Source organism: Mytilus trossulus, chromosome 3, assembly GCF_036588685.1.
Source record: "Mytilus trossulus isolate FHL-02 chromosome 3, PNRI_Mtr1.1.1.hap1, whole genome shotgun sequence".
In the NCBI taxonomy this organism is placed as follows: Eukaryota; Metazoa; Mollusca; class Bivalvia; order Mytilida; family Mytilidae; genus Mytilus; species Mytilus trossulus.
Genome location: NC_086375.1, coordinates 1770143 through 1786997, shown reverse-complemented (window position 1 = coordinate 1786997; position 16855 = coordinate 1770143). Strand labels below are relative to the sequence as shown.

General features: G+C 32.6%; 1 protein-coding gene across 6 annotated transcripts in view; it reads right to left on the bottom strand.

Annotated features, from left to right (window-relative positions):
- Window positions 1–1325: 1325 nt before the first annotated feature.
- The window catches only part of LOC134709166 (uncharacterized), a 47682-nt gene continuing 32152 nt past the window's right edge, over window positions 1326–16855 (bottom strand). For 3 of the 6 annotated variants that reach the window (XR_010105905.1, XR_010105904.1, XR_010105903.1), the window contains exons 2-4: window positions 7941–8027; window positions 5897–5981; window positions 1326–1737 (exon numbers count right to left, since the gene is read on the bottom strand). Coding sequence is in view for 2 of the 6 variants with exons in the window: in XM_063569347.1 (XP_063425417.1) it covers window positions 6775–6841; window positions 7941–8027 (154 nt within the window). In the remaining 4 variants the exon portion in view is untranslated. Of the gene's footprint in view, window positions 1738–5896; window positions 5982–6740; window positions 6842–7940; window positions 8028–11132; window positions 11233–16855 lie in introns of those variants that run through there. The other 3 variants (XR_010105906.1, XM_063569348.1, XM_063569347.1) reach the window with 3 other exon arrangements.

Genomic DNA, 16855 nt, shown 5'->3' with positions numbered 1-16855 from the left:
TGTTCACATTTTATTTAAATGATAAAAACTCTTCACTGTACAGATCAGTTGGAGCTGAAAATTTGTTTAACATAACCTGGACAGTAGCTGCAATTAGTTCCTGAAAGTTCCTAATCATTTAGTAGTGGTAAGTGTTATTTTAGTTTATTGTTATTATATCTGTAATAAACATGTTTAATCAGTTTAATTGAGGTCTGGAGCTGGCATGTCAGTTAACTGCTAGTAGTCTGTTGTTATTTATGTATTATTGTCATTTTATTTATTTTCTTTTGTTACATCTTTTGACATCGGACTCGGACTTCTCTTGAACTGAATTTTAATGTGCATATTGTTATTCTTTTACTTTTCTACATTGGCTAGAGGTATAGGGGGAGGGTTGAGATCTCATAAACATGTTTAACCCCGCCGCAATTTTGCGCCTGTCCCAAGTCAGGAGCCTCTGGCCTTTGTTAGTCTTGTATGATTTTAAATTTTAGTTTCTTGTGTATAATTCGGAGTTTAGTATGACATCCATTATCACTGTACTATTATGCATATTTTAGGGGCCAGCTGAAGGACACCTACGGGTGCGGGAATTCTCGCTACATTGAAGACCCATTGGTTGCTTTCGGCTGTTGTTTGCTCTATGGTCGGGTGGTTGTCGCTTTGACATATTCACCATTTCCTTTCTCAATTTTATTTGTTGCACTATGATTTTTGACTTTGTCTCAATAGCAGCTAACTTTTTGTATATATTGTACATGTACATGCAAGTCGTCAAAACATCAACCCAAAAATGTAAGATCTGTAAGTTTGCTTTCGCAATTTTTTTGTTCTTCCCATGCCGGGGTTCTAACCCATGTTACTGAGATATTGTGACACCAAATCTGTACAATTTTTAAACACCAGAGAAGAGCAGATGATTTAAACACTTTTGTGTAATCCAGCATTATATAAGATGTTTTGTGTCTAATGTTATAGTGCAGTTTGAGCACTCAAAAACATGTTCATTATGTCAACTGGTTGTGTTTGGTTGCTGTCTGCCATATTAAATGGATTTCCTTTTTTTTGTTTTTTGCTTAAATTTGTCTATTAGCTTTCTCTTTTGAAATTAAAAGAAAACAGTTCACAAATTAGGTGTGCTGGGCTTATTTTAATTAACCTTCATCAGAAACATACAAACAAAAATTTGACAGCAAATGATGGAGATACCATTATCTTGGGACTTAATAAGCCCATGTATAACGTTCTTTAAATTAAGGCTTTTGCTTATTGTTGAAGACTTCAGGTGACCTGTACTTGTTTACATCAGTGCCCTATTATGCAGGGCTAGTAGTTGTCTCAATTGCAATCATTCCATGTATCCTTGCTTTTGTATCATTTAAAGACTTCAATTCTTAAATCATTTAAGTTAACACATTTTAATTTCAAAACATTCAACAGATATTTCCAAATAACAAATTTTGTAAACAACAGATATAATTGGTAACTGGTAATTATTTTACAGTCAATATGTTTTTATATTTATCAAGAGGCATCATAATCATGTTCATTAAATTCTTTCCTTGTCGAGACTGTTACTGATCTCAAAACCAGTGAAAATTGCAAGTAGCTTTTAGTTTCTAGTAGTGCTATTTTGATAAGATGTGTAATTTTTCATCATTTCTTTTGATGTTCTGTCATAATCAGTCAGACTATTTCACCAAGATGTTTTCAAATTCTCCTAGTACTTCAAAGTGCTCTTTTTTCAATAATAATCTGAAATACACAAAATCAACAGGTCAGTAACTTCGTAATGTACAAACTTTAACATGTCAGATTAATATGATTAAGAAAATGATGTGCAGCGCAGCCTTGTTATTTGACTGACCAGTTGGTGCATGTTTGGACACAATATTCAAGCATGATAGACTGTCTGTATTTGGATTTGGATCAGAATTATGAGAAAAAAAAATCCCCCTCCCCCAATTTTTTTCAACCCCCTTTCAGTAATTACCCCAAAACTTAATCCCAGCCTTTGTGGTTTGGTACTTTGCAGGACAATTTTAAAGAAATCCATACACTTAAACACAAAATATTGTCTGGAAATTAGAAAAATGATTGTTTTTGACCCCCTATTTCCTGAACGTTTGAGGCAATTACCCCTTTAAACAATTCCAGTCTACCCTTTGTGATATGGAACCTTGAAGAACAATTTCAGAGAGATTAGTACACTGGCACACAAGTTAATGTCTGGAAACTACAAAAATGCTTCTTTTTTGCCCCTAATTTCTAAACTGTTGGTACCATCACCCCAAAAATCAACCCAACCTTCCTTTTTGGTATTAAACCTTGTGTAAAATTTCATGGATATCCATTCGCTTAAACTATATAATTATCCGGAAACCATATGTGTCGACATACATCGCTAACAACAACATCATACAATAATATGACTCAATTTTATTCTTCGAACTTATAAAGATCAGGACGCTGTTAATTACTTTTTAATTGTTTAACATTTTACAATGGGGGGCTTTTATTTATAGCTTATTACAATATATATGGTAATTATTTTTGCTAAAGGCTGAAAGCAAACCACTGAACTGTCATTGTTCATAAAGATAGTTTTCATGGGCAATCTTAGCACATCTCTTCATTTTTACATGATGATCATTTTGAAAATCAGTCATTGTTATTTGTGGAAACCCTTCTTGGAATTTAGTGAAACTTGAATATATAAGCATAACCATTTTTATGATAAAAAATTTCTAAATATTTTCATTTCCTGTATCTACATGATCTAATTAATAAAGGATTTTAGTATTTTTGCAGTTAACATTAATCTGTAGCTTCTTTCTAGGGTTTAATATAAAACCAAGAGTGCACACGCTGAAATGTCTCGCCTTCTTTTGTAGTCCTTCAAATAAAGCTTTATAACAATTGAAACATAACCTTAACATTAACCAAAAAAACTAAAAATTGACCACTAAACCATGAAAATGAGGCCAAGGACAGGCAAGGTGAGATGAACCATACAAGGCACACATCTATACAGCTAATAATTCTTCCATACAACTAATATATTTCCATACACCTAATATAGTTATTATAGCAGTAGACTTATTGCATATAGTATTAGATAAAAAGACAAAAACTCAAAAACTTAACTTTGACCACTGACCATGAAAATGAGGTCAAGGGCAGATGACACATACCAGCTAGAAATGTACACCTAACAATCGTTCTGTTATTATTTCCATACACCAAATATATTAGACCTATTGCAAATAGTATATGAAAAACAGAAAAAAAAACACAAAAACTCAACTATAATCATTGAACCATGGAAATGAGGTCAAGGTCAGATGACACCTGCCAGTTGGACATGTACACCTTACAGTCCTCCATACACCAAATATACTAGACATATTGCTTTTAGTATCTGAGATATGGACTTGACGGTCAAGTTGACCACCAAAACTTAACCTTGTTCACTGATCCATGAAAGGAGGTCAAGGTCAAGTGAAAACTGTATGACAGCCATGAGGACCTTGCAAGGTACTCACATACCAAATATAGTTATCCTATTACTTATAATAAGAGAGAATTTCACTTTACAAACCAGATGCTCCGCAGGGCACAGCTTTATAGGACCACAGAGGTTGAACCCTGAACAGTTGGGGCAAGTATGGACACAACATTTAAGCTTGATACAGCTCTGAATTTGGATTGTGATTAAATAGTTGACACAAGATAGGTTTCTGACACAGAATGAATGTGGTCTAAGAACTTACACTTAATAAACTGTTATCACAGAGATATGTATCCCTTTTTTGTAATTTTGATTATGCAATGTTGAAATTAAATAGCAATATTATAACATGTAAGTTATGCAAATATTCATGTAATTTTGATTATGCAAAGTTGAAATTAAATAGCAATATTTTAACATGTAAGTTATGCAAATATTCATGTAATTTTGATAATGCAATGTTGAAATTAAATAGCAATATTTTAACATGTAAGTTATGCAAATATTCAAAGTCTATGAACAATGACTGAAGGTACATGGCTAAACAATCTCCATGGAATGAGATGTGCCAATGATAAATATAATACAACTGCATACCAATTACCATTGACTCATAATAAGTAGCTCCCTTTAAACGAACCTAAACACAAACATTAAGTTTTACTTTTAAACTATGTAAAAGTTTCAAAGTCAATGAACCATGATCAGGGGTGGGGCTATATAATCTCCATGAAAACAACACTTTCAAATGACAATAAATTTGCATACCAAATATCATTGACTTAACATTAGCAGTTCATCTTAAACTGATATTATCACACACTAATACATGTAAACTAAGCAAAAGTTTTAAAGTCAATAGACCATGACTGAGGGGACAGGGCCAAATATTCTCCATGGAAATGAGATGTGCTAATGTTTATTAAACTGAACACCAATTAACATTGGCCTACAACTAATGGTTCCCCTTGAACTGACCTTATCACAAACTTATACATATGATTCTAATGATATCTAGTTTTATACAAGTATCTTCATTAACATTAACACCACTAAGGGTCAATTATAGATGGTCCCTCAAAATATGACGTCATACAAAAAAACCTGTTGATTGCACCCTAAATACACGGTTAGATTTGACATATATACAAGAACCCAAATAATTCATTTTTTGATGAAATCAAACAAAGTTTAATTTTGGACCCTTTGGCTTTGGACCCTCATTCCTTAACTGTTTGGGACCAAAACTCCCAAAATCAATAACAACCTTCCTTTTGTGTTAAAATTTCATAGATTTCTATTCACTTATACTATTAAAGTTATTGTGCAAAAACCAAGAAAAATGCTTATTTGGGCCCTTTTTGGCCCCTAACTCCTAATCTGTTGGGACCAAAACTCCCAAAATCAATTTGAAACTTCCTTTTCTAGTCTTTAACCTTGTGTTTAAATTTCATAGATTTCTATTTACTTCTACTAGTTATAGTGTGAAAACCAAATGTCTTCGGATGACAACGACAACGACGCCAACCTCATACCAATATACGACCAAAATTTTGAATTTTTGCAGTCGTATAAAAATCTTAACTTTTTTTCAAGTAGACACTCAACCATGAAAATTAGGTCAAGGACATTAGACATGTGACGGAGAGAAACTTGGTAACCTGAGGCATTTTGGTATATATTCAAAGTATGAAGCATCCAGGTCTTCATCCTTCTAAAATATAAAGCTTTTAAGAATTCAGCTAACTCCGCTGCTGGCCCCCAGAACATTATATATATGTCGAGCTTTCTGCAACAAAAGTTGCAGGCTCGACAATAAGATGATGTGGTATAATAGTCTATTTTCACATTATCAACTTTTGACTCGGATTCTATGTTTTTTCAACAGGTTTTAATACCTTCTCTGTGGTAAGACATCTTGGTACTCTGTCACTACAAACACCCGAAAGAAAGAAATTCAAAAATATAAATGGTGCAATTTTGGCGGAAGGTTAACTGTTTTCTGATGATTTAGTCATGTATGGAAAACATAATGGCATATGCATTAAACAGTTAACTTCCCTCAAATTTGTTCCGATTAAAGTGGGTACATGTAAATTGGAAATTTGTCTATTGCCAATGACACAATATCCACCTTGAATGACATGGACATCAAATAACTGATACCATGGATACTGTGTCATACTTTCACAGATTTCTATGAAACTTTGCAGATGCTTTTATGATTGCATTTTTAGTTGTGCTAATGTTGATGGTATGTTTTAATATACATGTACTGCCCACTTTAAACAAATTTTATTGTTTCACATACAGTTATTACCATCTTACCCAATACATTGTTGATGCATACTCGAGGTACATGTATTAATACAAATATAAACATTACTTTAAATTTATGTTTACCTTCATTTGATATCCTTAATCTTCAGTCAAACTTTCCGACTCCTCAACCTTTTTTTTGTCAACAGAGGAAATTTACCTCCTTTATCTACAATAAAATCCTAATTAAAACTAGACCGTACAAAAAACTCTGTGGCTAATTTATTAAATAATTAGGAGTTGACTGACAATTTCAACCATTCATGATACTTATTTGATGATCTTTTCTTGTTGATCATTTTTGCGACTTAAACTAAAATTTCTCTCCATCTATATGTTATTTGTTTAGATGACATCAAGTGATAGCTATAATCATTCATTTATAGGTCTAGGTTAGCTTTTAGGGCATACAATACAGTTACAGAGGAGGTAATGACGTTGCTAATGCAAAATGTTATTTTCGCGACATCAAACTTTAACATACCAGAGAAAAATGCATTTTTCGACTGATTTTTATCATTCAAACTGAATTTATTTGAAAACGAGTTCATGGAACCCCATTTTTCAAAACAGCATTTTGTTTGACTTTCAATTTGCAGGGAGATTATGTGACCCAAATTTTATAAAACTGTAAATAAAGGATTTTTTTTAATTTTGATAATTGACATATTTTTCCTCAATTCATGAACATTTGACAAATACGAGTTATTTCGGAATAAAAAATGCATAATTTTTTAGGATACTTATAAAATACAGAAATTACCGATTATTTAAAGTCATAAGAAGCCTCAAATTAAAAAAAAATATGCATATGTTTTTTTATAACTAAATGGTTAGTTTTCATTAAACAACTTATGTACATATAATTTTTTCTGATGAAAATTCTTTAATTTGTCCACATTTAGAAGAAGAGTCCTTTTTTTCAATTGCTTGCTGCCAGCAAGCAATTTGCCGACATATTTTCAGTATGCATAGTGACCCGAGCGTAACCCTCCTCGTAAAAATCCGGTGACCACAATACGCATGGATCTGTCATTGAAATAGCAAATACATGTATATGATTATACATGTTAAACACGTGCTCAATACCCATGCTTTTTGTGATTTGTTTACTATAAGGTGACAATCGGTTAAACTCGGCTTCAAATCACGGCTTCAAATCACGGCATTTAATGAGCAGCCATATTTGTTCAATCATAACAAACAGAGAGAGAAAAAAATTGGCGATTCTATGATATATTTGCGAAAATAATGATAAAATCCTGCACATAGGACTAAGTTTATGAATGTATACATCCATTGGTTCAAGAATTGGACAAACATTATTTTTCACCACTCACTGGTTTCATATGACTTTAACAAAAAACAATTTGTGTTTATCTTTTATAACAAAAAAAATATGTCTTTTTTTAGAAAGAAGAAAATACGGCCACATATCTGAATTTTGAGCAAATATACAAAATTTCGACCTCATTTTTCTCAAAAAGTAGCACATGAAGGTATATTTTTTATTACATATTTGATTTAATCAGGTAAAAAATAGCCTATATGCAAATTTTCACGAACTTGTAAATACAGGATCAAAACTGTACGGTATGCCCTTAAGAGAAATTCAGGCCATTGTGTAAGGACAAGGATAAAATATTGATTATTAGAACATGCTTTCAGTAACTGCTATAAATCTCAGATGTGTATTTCATGTGTTTTTGTTTTAGGATTTTTTATTGTGCTTTGACTTTGTATTGATCTTAGAATTAAGCCCTTTTCAAATGATTTTTATAGTTTGCTAGTTGAAATGTTGCACCACTGTCATAGGTTAGAAGGAGGGTTTCGTGCCAGCAACCATTTTGAATGTTTTACAAACTCCATGTGTCTGTCTCAATTCAGGAGCTTGTAATTCAGTAGTTTGTTGCTGTATATCATAACAGTTTATTGTTCAATGTTTTGTTAATAAATCAGGCCCTTGGTAATTTCAAGTCCTTGACGTTGTATAGCTCATTGTTGAAGGATGTACAGTTACCTATGGTTGTTAATTTTTGTCTCACTGGTCTCTCATGGAGAGTTGTTTCATTTACAATCATACCACATCTTCTTATTTTTACAAAACATTTAAATAAGTATACTTCACCTTAGAAGCTGCAAACAAACTGGTACAGTCCAAGTTCCTTTTCTCTTTGTTTCTTCAACATCATTTGTATGAATGTATCTGCAACATCTACAAGGAAAAATTGTTTTCTGTAAAAATGATAAACGTACTTAAATCTTGTACTTAATAAAAAAAAATGGGGTCACCGTTCACAACCTGCCTTTGAAAGAAGCATACATTTTTGTAAAGGTACCTTTTTTCTGTTAACTAATAGCAGAAATAGAGGTAATACCGAAATAAGAGAACTTAATTACAGAAATCGCTCAAATTTTACAATAGTTAAGTTTAAGAACAGCTTAATTGAAAATAATAATAAAAAATAAAGGTCACAGATGAGTTCCAAAAATGGCATTTTTATACCAAAGGGAGATAATTTTGAGCAATTTTAATGATGATCTACATTTTACAATTCATCTGAGGCCATAAAAAATTGATTTTTTCAAATTATTTTTGTACCATATGATAAAGTAACAACAACTTAAGGTAACAAATAAAAGGAGTATAGGTAAGGTTCTGATTTTGGCCTCAAATTTCAAATTCATCTAACGAAAGATTTTGGACACTTTTTAAACTCTTAACTGTCTATTTCAATTGATTCAATTAGTTAATGTGAAAGATTTTGACTGACTTAGTCATTAAAAACGCTCAGATTCAAGCTTTCGTATGAAAAATCTATTGAATTTGCCAAAAAAATGTAACTTTTCTGATGGTTTTTGTCAAAAAATGAAAGTGGCCGCATCTGTGTTCATCCTCAACCTTTACATGTATATATATATTATGTATTATCATTAAATACAATTAAAGAACCTTAGTGAGCACACTCACATACCCCACGTCCCCACATTGTCATTGGGGAAATTAAATTAGTGTAAGAAAAATTAATTTCCTGCCAATATGCACATCTAAATAGTATGTCCTTATTATCTACAAAATTTCATGAAATTCTGTTGTGTGGTTTCAGAGGAGTTGAGATGACAAACTGTTGCAGAAGTACATTGAAGCAAATAAGTACAAAGGGGCGTAACTCCTAGAAAAAAAATTGAATCACAATTTCCCGTCGATATGCAGAACTACATCGTATGTCCTTATTATCTGAAAAGGTTTCGTGAAATTCTGTTGTGTGGTTTAAGAGGAGTTGCCATAACAAACTGTTGCGGTAGAACATTGAAGTAAATAAGTTCAAAGGGGCGTAACTCCTAGGGAAAAAATTGAATCGCAATTTTCCGTTGATATGCACAACTACATAGTATGTCCTTATTTTCTGAAAAGGTTTCATGAAATTTTGTTGTGTGGTTTGAGAGTAGATGAGATGACAAACTGTTGCAGTAGTACATTAAAGTAAATAAGTTCAAAGGGGCGTAACTCCTAGAAAATAAATTGAATCACAATTTCCCGTCGATATGCAGAACTACATCGTATGTCCTTATTATCTGAAAAGGTTTCGTGAAATACTGTTGTGTGGTTTGAGAGGAGTTGCCATAACAAACTGTTGCAGTAGAACATTGAAGTAAATAAGTTCAAAGGGGCGTAACTCCTAGGAAAAAAATTGAATCGCAATTTCCCGTTGATATGCACAACTACATAGTATGTCCTTATTTTCTGAAAAGGTTTCATGAAATTTTGTTGTGTGGTTTGAGAGTAGATGAGATGACAAACTGTTGCAGTAGTACATTAAAGTAAATAAGTTCAAAGGGGCGTTACTCCTAGAAAATAAATTGAATCGTAATTTCCCGTCGATATGCACAACTACATAGTATGTCCTTATTATCTGAAAAGGTTTCGTGAAATTCTGTTGTGTGGTTTGAGAGGAGTTGCGATGACAAACTGTTGCAGTAGTACATTAAAGTAAATAAGTTCAAAGGGGCGTAACTCCTAGAAAAAAAATTAACTTGCAATTTCCCGTCAATATGCACAACTACATAGTATGTCCTTATTATCTGAAAAGGTTTCTGAATTCTGATGCATGGTTTGAAAGGAGTTGTGATGACAAGAAACAGGACTGACGGACGGACGAACAGGTCAAAAACATTATACCCTCCGCAACTCGTTGCATGGGGTATAATTAACATTTCAATATTATAAATGAACACGAATAATTACAATATCATAATGTAAGGAGAAAATTTACACTTTCATTTAAGACAGAAACCGTCTAAAATTTACCAAAAAATTTAAAATTTTGAAGATTTCAGTAATTTAGCATTACTTAATGATGCTAGTAGTAGTACCTGATATATGCATTGTATTGTCAAAAACATCCTATTTTTATTTAGCAGAAGCATGCTACTTTCCAATAAATAGCTTAAGGATTACATTTTCACAATTTTGTAAAACTTCTATATTTTGGGGCCGAAAAGGGGTCTTACTGAATCTACTCCTTTGTAATGAAAAAATACTGGTAAATGTTTATTTTTCTCTTAAATTTTTATACATGTACCCTCGAGCCTCCTTATTGTAACTTATAGTAGTTTCTGGTTTTATCATTGTTGAAGGCCATACAGTGACCTAAAGTTGTTAATTTCTAATGTAATTGTGTCTATTGTGTGCATTTTAAATGCATAAATTGTTTTATATGTATATTATTTTTAAACTTCTCTGTAACCTTTGTACTTGCATGGTTTTATGAGAATAAACTATCTTATCTTATCTAGCGACTAGATTTGTCTCATTGGCAATCATACAGTATACCATATTTTCTTTTTAATTTGTTGACTTAATATTCTGAATATTTCAACACCTATTCACATATTTTTAAACTAGAAATCAATGGTGGATCTAGAAATTTTCATAAGAGGGGCCCTTTAACTGCCTAAGAGGGAGTCCCTACTCGAGTCATTCCCTATACAATCAACTAAATTTTTCTAACAAAAGGTGTTGTCAGACCGGGCCCCCTGATTCTGCCTATCTAGAAACATAATAGTGAGTTGTCTCATTGGCAATCATACAGTGTACCACATTTTCTTTTTAATTTGTTGACTTAATATATTTCTTAATATTTTCAACACCTATTCACATATTTTTAAACTAGAAAACAATGGCGGATCTAGAAATTTTCATAAGAGGGGGCCCAAAGACTGCCTAAGAGGGGGTCGGTCCTCACTTCAGTCTTTTCCCCTAACATTATGATATTGTAAAGTCAATTGTAAAATACTGGTATAGATTTAAAAATCTTACAACTGAATTCAGTCTATTGAAAGATGCTTATAAATGCAGCCAAGAGCTTCACAAATCTAACATAACTTCTTCTGCCAGTTCTCATTTGCTAGTAGAAAAAGTTTTTGAAATTAAACAAGAAGTAAAACATTTCGGACAATTAATTCACACTAAATATATTAGAAATTGGTATGCTAGCCAAAATAAAGCTTCTGATAGAAAACTGTATAATAATGTGAAATTTAAGCTACAGTCACGCTTCAATGATTCCCTATATATAAACAGTGGCGGATCCAAAAATTTTCATAAGTGGGGCCCACTGACTGACCTAAGAGGGGGCCGCTCCAGTCACGCTTCAGTGATTTCCTGTATAAGCAACCAAATTTTTCCAAAAACGCCTGTGTCGCTCACCTTGGTCTATGTGAATATTAAACAAAGGACGCAGATTGATTCATGACAAAATTGTGTTTTGGTGATGCTGATGTGTTTGAACATCTTAATTTACTGAACATTCTACACTACCAACAATTTGACTAGCGTTTACATGTACATTAAATGCCGCTATAAAAACAGTACTTTTAGGAAACATTACTAATCAGTACATTAAATGCCGCTATATAAACAGTACTTTTAGGAAACATTACTAAACAGTACATTAAATGCCGCTATATTAACAGTACTTTTAGGAAACATCACTAAACAGTACATTCAATGCCGCTATATAAACAGTACTTTTAGGAAACATCACTAAACAGTACATTAAATGCCGCTATATAAACAGTACTTTTAGGAAACATCACTATTTAGTACATAAATTTTTATATCATTTTCAGTAATGTTGAGAAAAAGTTGTTTACAGTACTGAAAATTTCAGTCATTTATCAGTACTGAAAATTTCAGCCATTTTTCAGTACTGAAAATTTCAGCCATTTTTCAGTACTGAAAATTTCAGTCATTTTTCAGTACTGAAAATTTCAGTCATTTTTTATTACTGAAAATTTAAATAATTTTCAGTACTGAAATTTTTTGTCATCTTTAAGTACTTCTACACATACAATATAAGGTCAATGTCAGAAAAATATAAAATGTTTTTATACTGCAACTAGTTGTGTTTATTTTATATAAAATATTGTAACAAAGCTCTATTGTGTACGATGTCAATTTCATCATGGCACACTTTCTCCACAATCAGGGGTCCATGAAGGGATGAAAATAAGTCTTTCGTTTGTGTTACGATTTGAATAGCTATCAATTTATTAATTTATGTTGCAGTATAAAAGCATTGTCGCTGCAATATTAGGTCAATGTCAGAAAAATATAACCTTTTTAGTGCTTGGCGCAAAACTGGGGAAGGGCTCGGTAGAACCTCGTCCTTCCCCAGTTTCTTAGCCTCATACAAAAGATATGTATGAGACTGCGAAACTGGGATAGGGCAAGATTTTACTGCGCCCTTCCTTTCCCCAGTTTTATTCAGAATACTAAAAAGTTTATATCTTTATGACATTGACCTAATATTGTTTTTTTCTTACTGTAACCTAAATTAAAATTGATTTTTAAATCGTAACTGTTATATATTATTAGCATGAATATCAAACTGTTTGTATCCCTTAATGAACCCCTGATTGCGGAGAAAGTATTGCATGATGAAATTGACATTGCATAAAATATAGAAATCAACGACAACGGAAGCCCGCAATGAACGATGATTTAATCTTTTGCTGACGACAACTTCCAAATTTACTTAGGACCAGGATATTTTAAGGTAAAAAGTTACGAAATATATCAAAGTAGTTCACATTTCACTTGGTTAGTATGGTGATCACGAAATCAAATAACGTGTTCAAACTTGGGGCATTTTAGTTGGTTGCAGAACATGTCCGTCCTGGGACAACTCGGACCGTCTAAAAAAGACAGCTAGGACCATCTATAATGACAACTCAGACAAAGACAAAAGGAACATGTTTACTAAGTTTCAAGTTGATTGGACTTCAACTTCATTAAAAACTACCTAAACCACAAACGTTTACCTGAAGTGGGATAGACAGATGGAGGAGTGCTCGCACAGACCAGAAAACATAATGCCCATAATTGAGACATAAAAAAATGTAAAATAATAACGTAAGCATTAAATTTGCCTCAATGTAGTTACTGCCCTGTAATAAAAGTGAGGTATGAGTATCTGACACAATATAGCTCAAGTTAAATGAAACCCTTTTTCAGACATTTCAAGTATATTTTAAATAATATTAATAATTTTATTATATGAACTTTTCAGAAGTGTTTCACGACTCTTTTTGGGAAAAAATGAATTTTATGAAGAATCTGTTGCCATCTATTACTTTCGAATAGACCTGCTGAGTTTATTTTCAATGCATTGTAAGTCAGGTTATTTATTTTGAAACTACCACAGAACAAACCATTTATTTTTGTGATTATCAAGCCCCCCCCCCCCCCCCAGAATATTAAACAGTTGCCTCCTTAGAAGGACACTATATGGACAACTAGCTGGATAAATATAATAAAACACACGGACAATAACAGTAAGGGTACGACCTTTTGTTATTCTAAGGATGGGAATGGGGCAGCACGATTTTTTGCGGATTTTTTTATAATTTTTAAAGTCTTAACTTGTCGCTAAGCATGCCTACAAGTAAGGAGATGTGGTATTACTGCCAATTTGGCAACTATCAACTGGAGATCAATGAAGTAGTATTATCAATTATAACCAACCGTGCGGCCTTTGACAAAAAATGACAAATACCCATACTGTATATAAAAGGCCACGACAAAAAAAAAATGTGAAACAATTAAGACGAAATAAACTAACGGCCTAAGGGACGACATCACTTGAAAAGTTCAATTAAGGATAACTAGAGGCTCTTAAGAGCCTGTGTTGCGCACCTTGTTTGTGAGTGTATTACACAAAGGAAAACGATGGATTCATGACAAAATTGTTTTTTTGGTGATTGTGATCTGTTCGTAGATCATACTTTACTCATCATTCTTGCTACTTACAATTTTCTCTATCTGTAATGAACTTGGCCCTTTAGTTACAGAGGGACACATTTTGTAAAAACTTACCCAACTTTACCAAATTAATGAAAATTGTTAATTGAAAATTGACTATAAAGGGCAATAACTCTTAAAGGGGTCAATTGACCATTTCGGTCATGTTGACTTATATGTAGATCTTAATTTGCTTAACATTAATGCTATTTGCAGTTTATCTCTATATATGATAGCATTCAAGATAATAACCAAAAACGGCTAAATTTCTTAAAAAAATTACCAATTGGGGGACAGCAACCAACCAACCAACCAGTTGTACAATTCATATGAAAATTTTAGAGCAGACATATAAAAATATGCTTTAATAATGATTTTGGCTCAGTTTGGTTGAATTTGGTCCAGTAGTTTCAGAGGAGAAGATTTTTGTAAACAAATTACGAAAAATTGGTAAAAAAATGACTATTAAGTGCAATAACTCCTTAAGGGATCAACTTACCATTTCGGTCATGTTGATTTTTTTGTAGATCTTACTTTGGTGAACGGCTGTTTACAGTTGATCTCTATCTATAATAATTTTCAAGATAATAACAGAAAACGGACAAAATTTCCTTAAAATTACCAATTCAGTGACAGTAACCCAACAACCCATTGTCCGATTCATCATGCTTTGGTTTCAGAGTGATAAGCCAAAATATACATTTAACCCCTATGTTCTATTTTTAGCCATGGAGGCCATCTTGGCTAGTTTGGTTAGTTTGGCGGGTACCGGACTCAATTTTAAAACTAGATACCCCAATGATGGTTGTGGCTAAGTTTGGTTAAATTTGGCCCAGTAGTTTCAGAGGAGAAAATTTGTTTATAAGTTAACGACGACGGACGCTCAAAATTCGGATTTGTGGACATATTTTTCCTGTCGACAGGAATACATAACTTTTTTGTATTAAAAGATAAATAGATAAACATAATCTGTTTTATGTAAAATTATTTGTAAATTCTGTTTTATATATAAAATGTTCTTTAAATGTGTGCAATCTGTTGTTTTTTTTCTTCTTCAAATAATCCATATTTTTTTAACGAAAGTTTACTTTTGAACACTATTTTTATTTATTTTTTTAACTGAAAAAGTTTTAAATGTCTGAATATCTATATTATTTCTTTTTATTAAACATAATTTGGCTAATTTATAAACTGTGCACTTTTCCTCTTTTTTGCCAAATTGAGTCCTGTTACCAGGAAATGGTAAACATATGGGGCTCAGGGTAGTAATATTTTTTTGTTAAGCTCATGTGGCTCTATTGAACTAATAAAGTTTAATTCCGCGGTCACTCTAGGCAACGACCGCACTATGATCTGTGAAAAATGCAAATGTTGACGATCATAGTGCGATCTTGAAGATCACAGTAAGGTCGTATCACGGTCGTGGTGAGGTCTTCAAGTTCGTGATGAGCGTATACAACTTTGAACATGTTCAAAGCAATCGTGGTGGAATCAGGTATTAGTGAGTTCGCACTAAGGTCGTGGTAAGATCGCAAAGGTCGCTGTATCATTATAGCGAGAGCGTAGTGAAAGCGTGATTCTATTCGGAGAGACCAGTACCATAGTGTGGAAACGGAACTATACGGTTTTCTAATAATTTGGTCATTCGGGAGACTGTCAAAAGGGGCACCGACATTTGCAAAATAACAAGTTGCTTGATGAAAATTTGATGAACTCTTATGTTACTATATATAGCTATGTAACGTTTCTGCTTCATGTTTTGGTAGCTAAAATATTCTTATAAAGAACCAATAAAATAATAAGAAAAGTTAGTGCATCCAAACGTTTTCCTTAGAATGATGGAGCTCCATGTGAAACGATCAAATTTGTCACACAACAGCGATCAAAAATGTATAAAAAAAACATCGAAAAATGTCTAAAAAAAACATCGAAATCCAATGTTTGCTACCTGAATTTCCACATGTACCTTTTCTGATATATAGTCGTACCTGTCTGTTTTGAAGTCATTGTTCCAGTAGAAATCCAAATATATTCATTTTCTCCATGTCGGATATTTTTATTGACTGTACAATCGCTTGCAAGTTTACTGTACAATCAATCTGAGCCTTCCTGAACAATATATATGAGAAGAACATAAACCGTGTACTATCTCTTCTGCCACATTCATGTTTAGTTTATGTTTTCCATGATACTTCTGTCATATAAATATTTATTAAAACTACTGTAATCCAATGCTGCAACACATGTCTGGAATGATTTTCTCTTTTTTTTCTGTTACAATTTAATATCAGTTAGTTATTTTGTATTGTTATCAATTTTTTATACCTAAATTACACACTCAAAAGTTGAGTCTGCCTGAGCGGATCCGGCATGAGGGGAGAGGGAGTGTTGGTGATTGAAACCCCATTCAAGTTTTCGATTTTTTTTTATTTTGTGGAATTTCAGGGTGTTCCGTGGTTTGGATCCTGCACCTGATCTGATATCGTCATTGATAGTATTAAATGATGATCCGATCATTCAACTGATTTTTTTTTATAGTTTGGTCTTGTGTTGTGATAGTGGTTTTTTTTAGAAATGAGCGCACACAGACATTTTTAAACCCGCCAAATTCTGTATGTACCTGTTTTAAGTCAAAAGCCTGTAGTTCAGTGTTTGTCGTTGGTTCGTGTATGTCATATATGTTTTTCGTAAATTGTTTTATTATGAATTAGGCCGTCAGTTTGTGTATTAATTCTTAT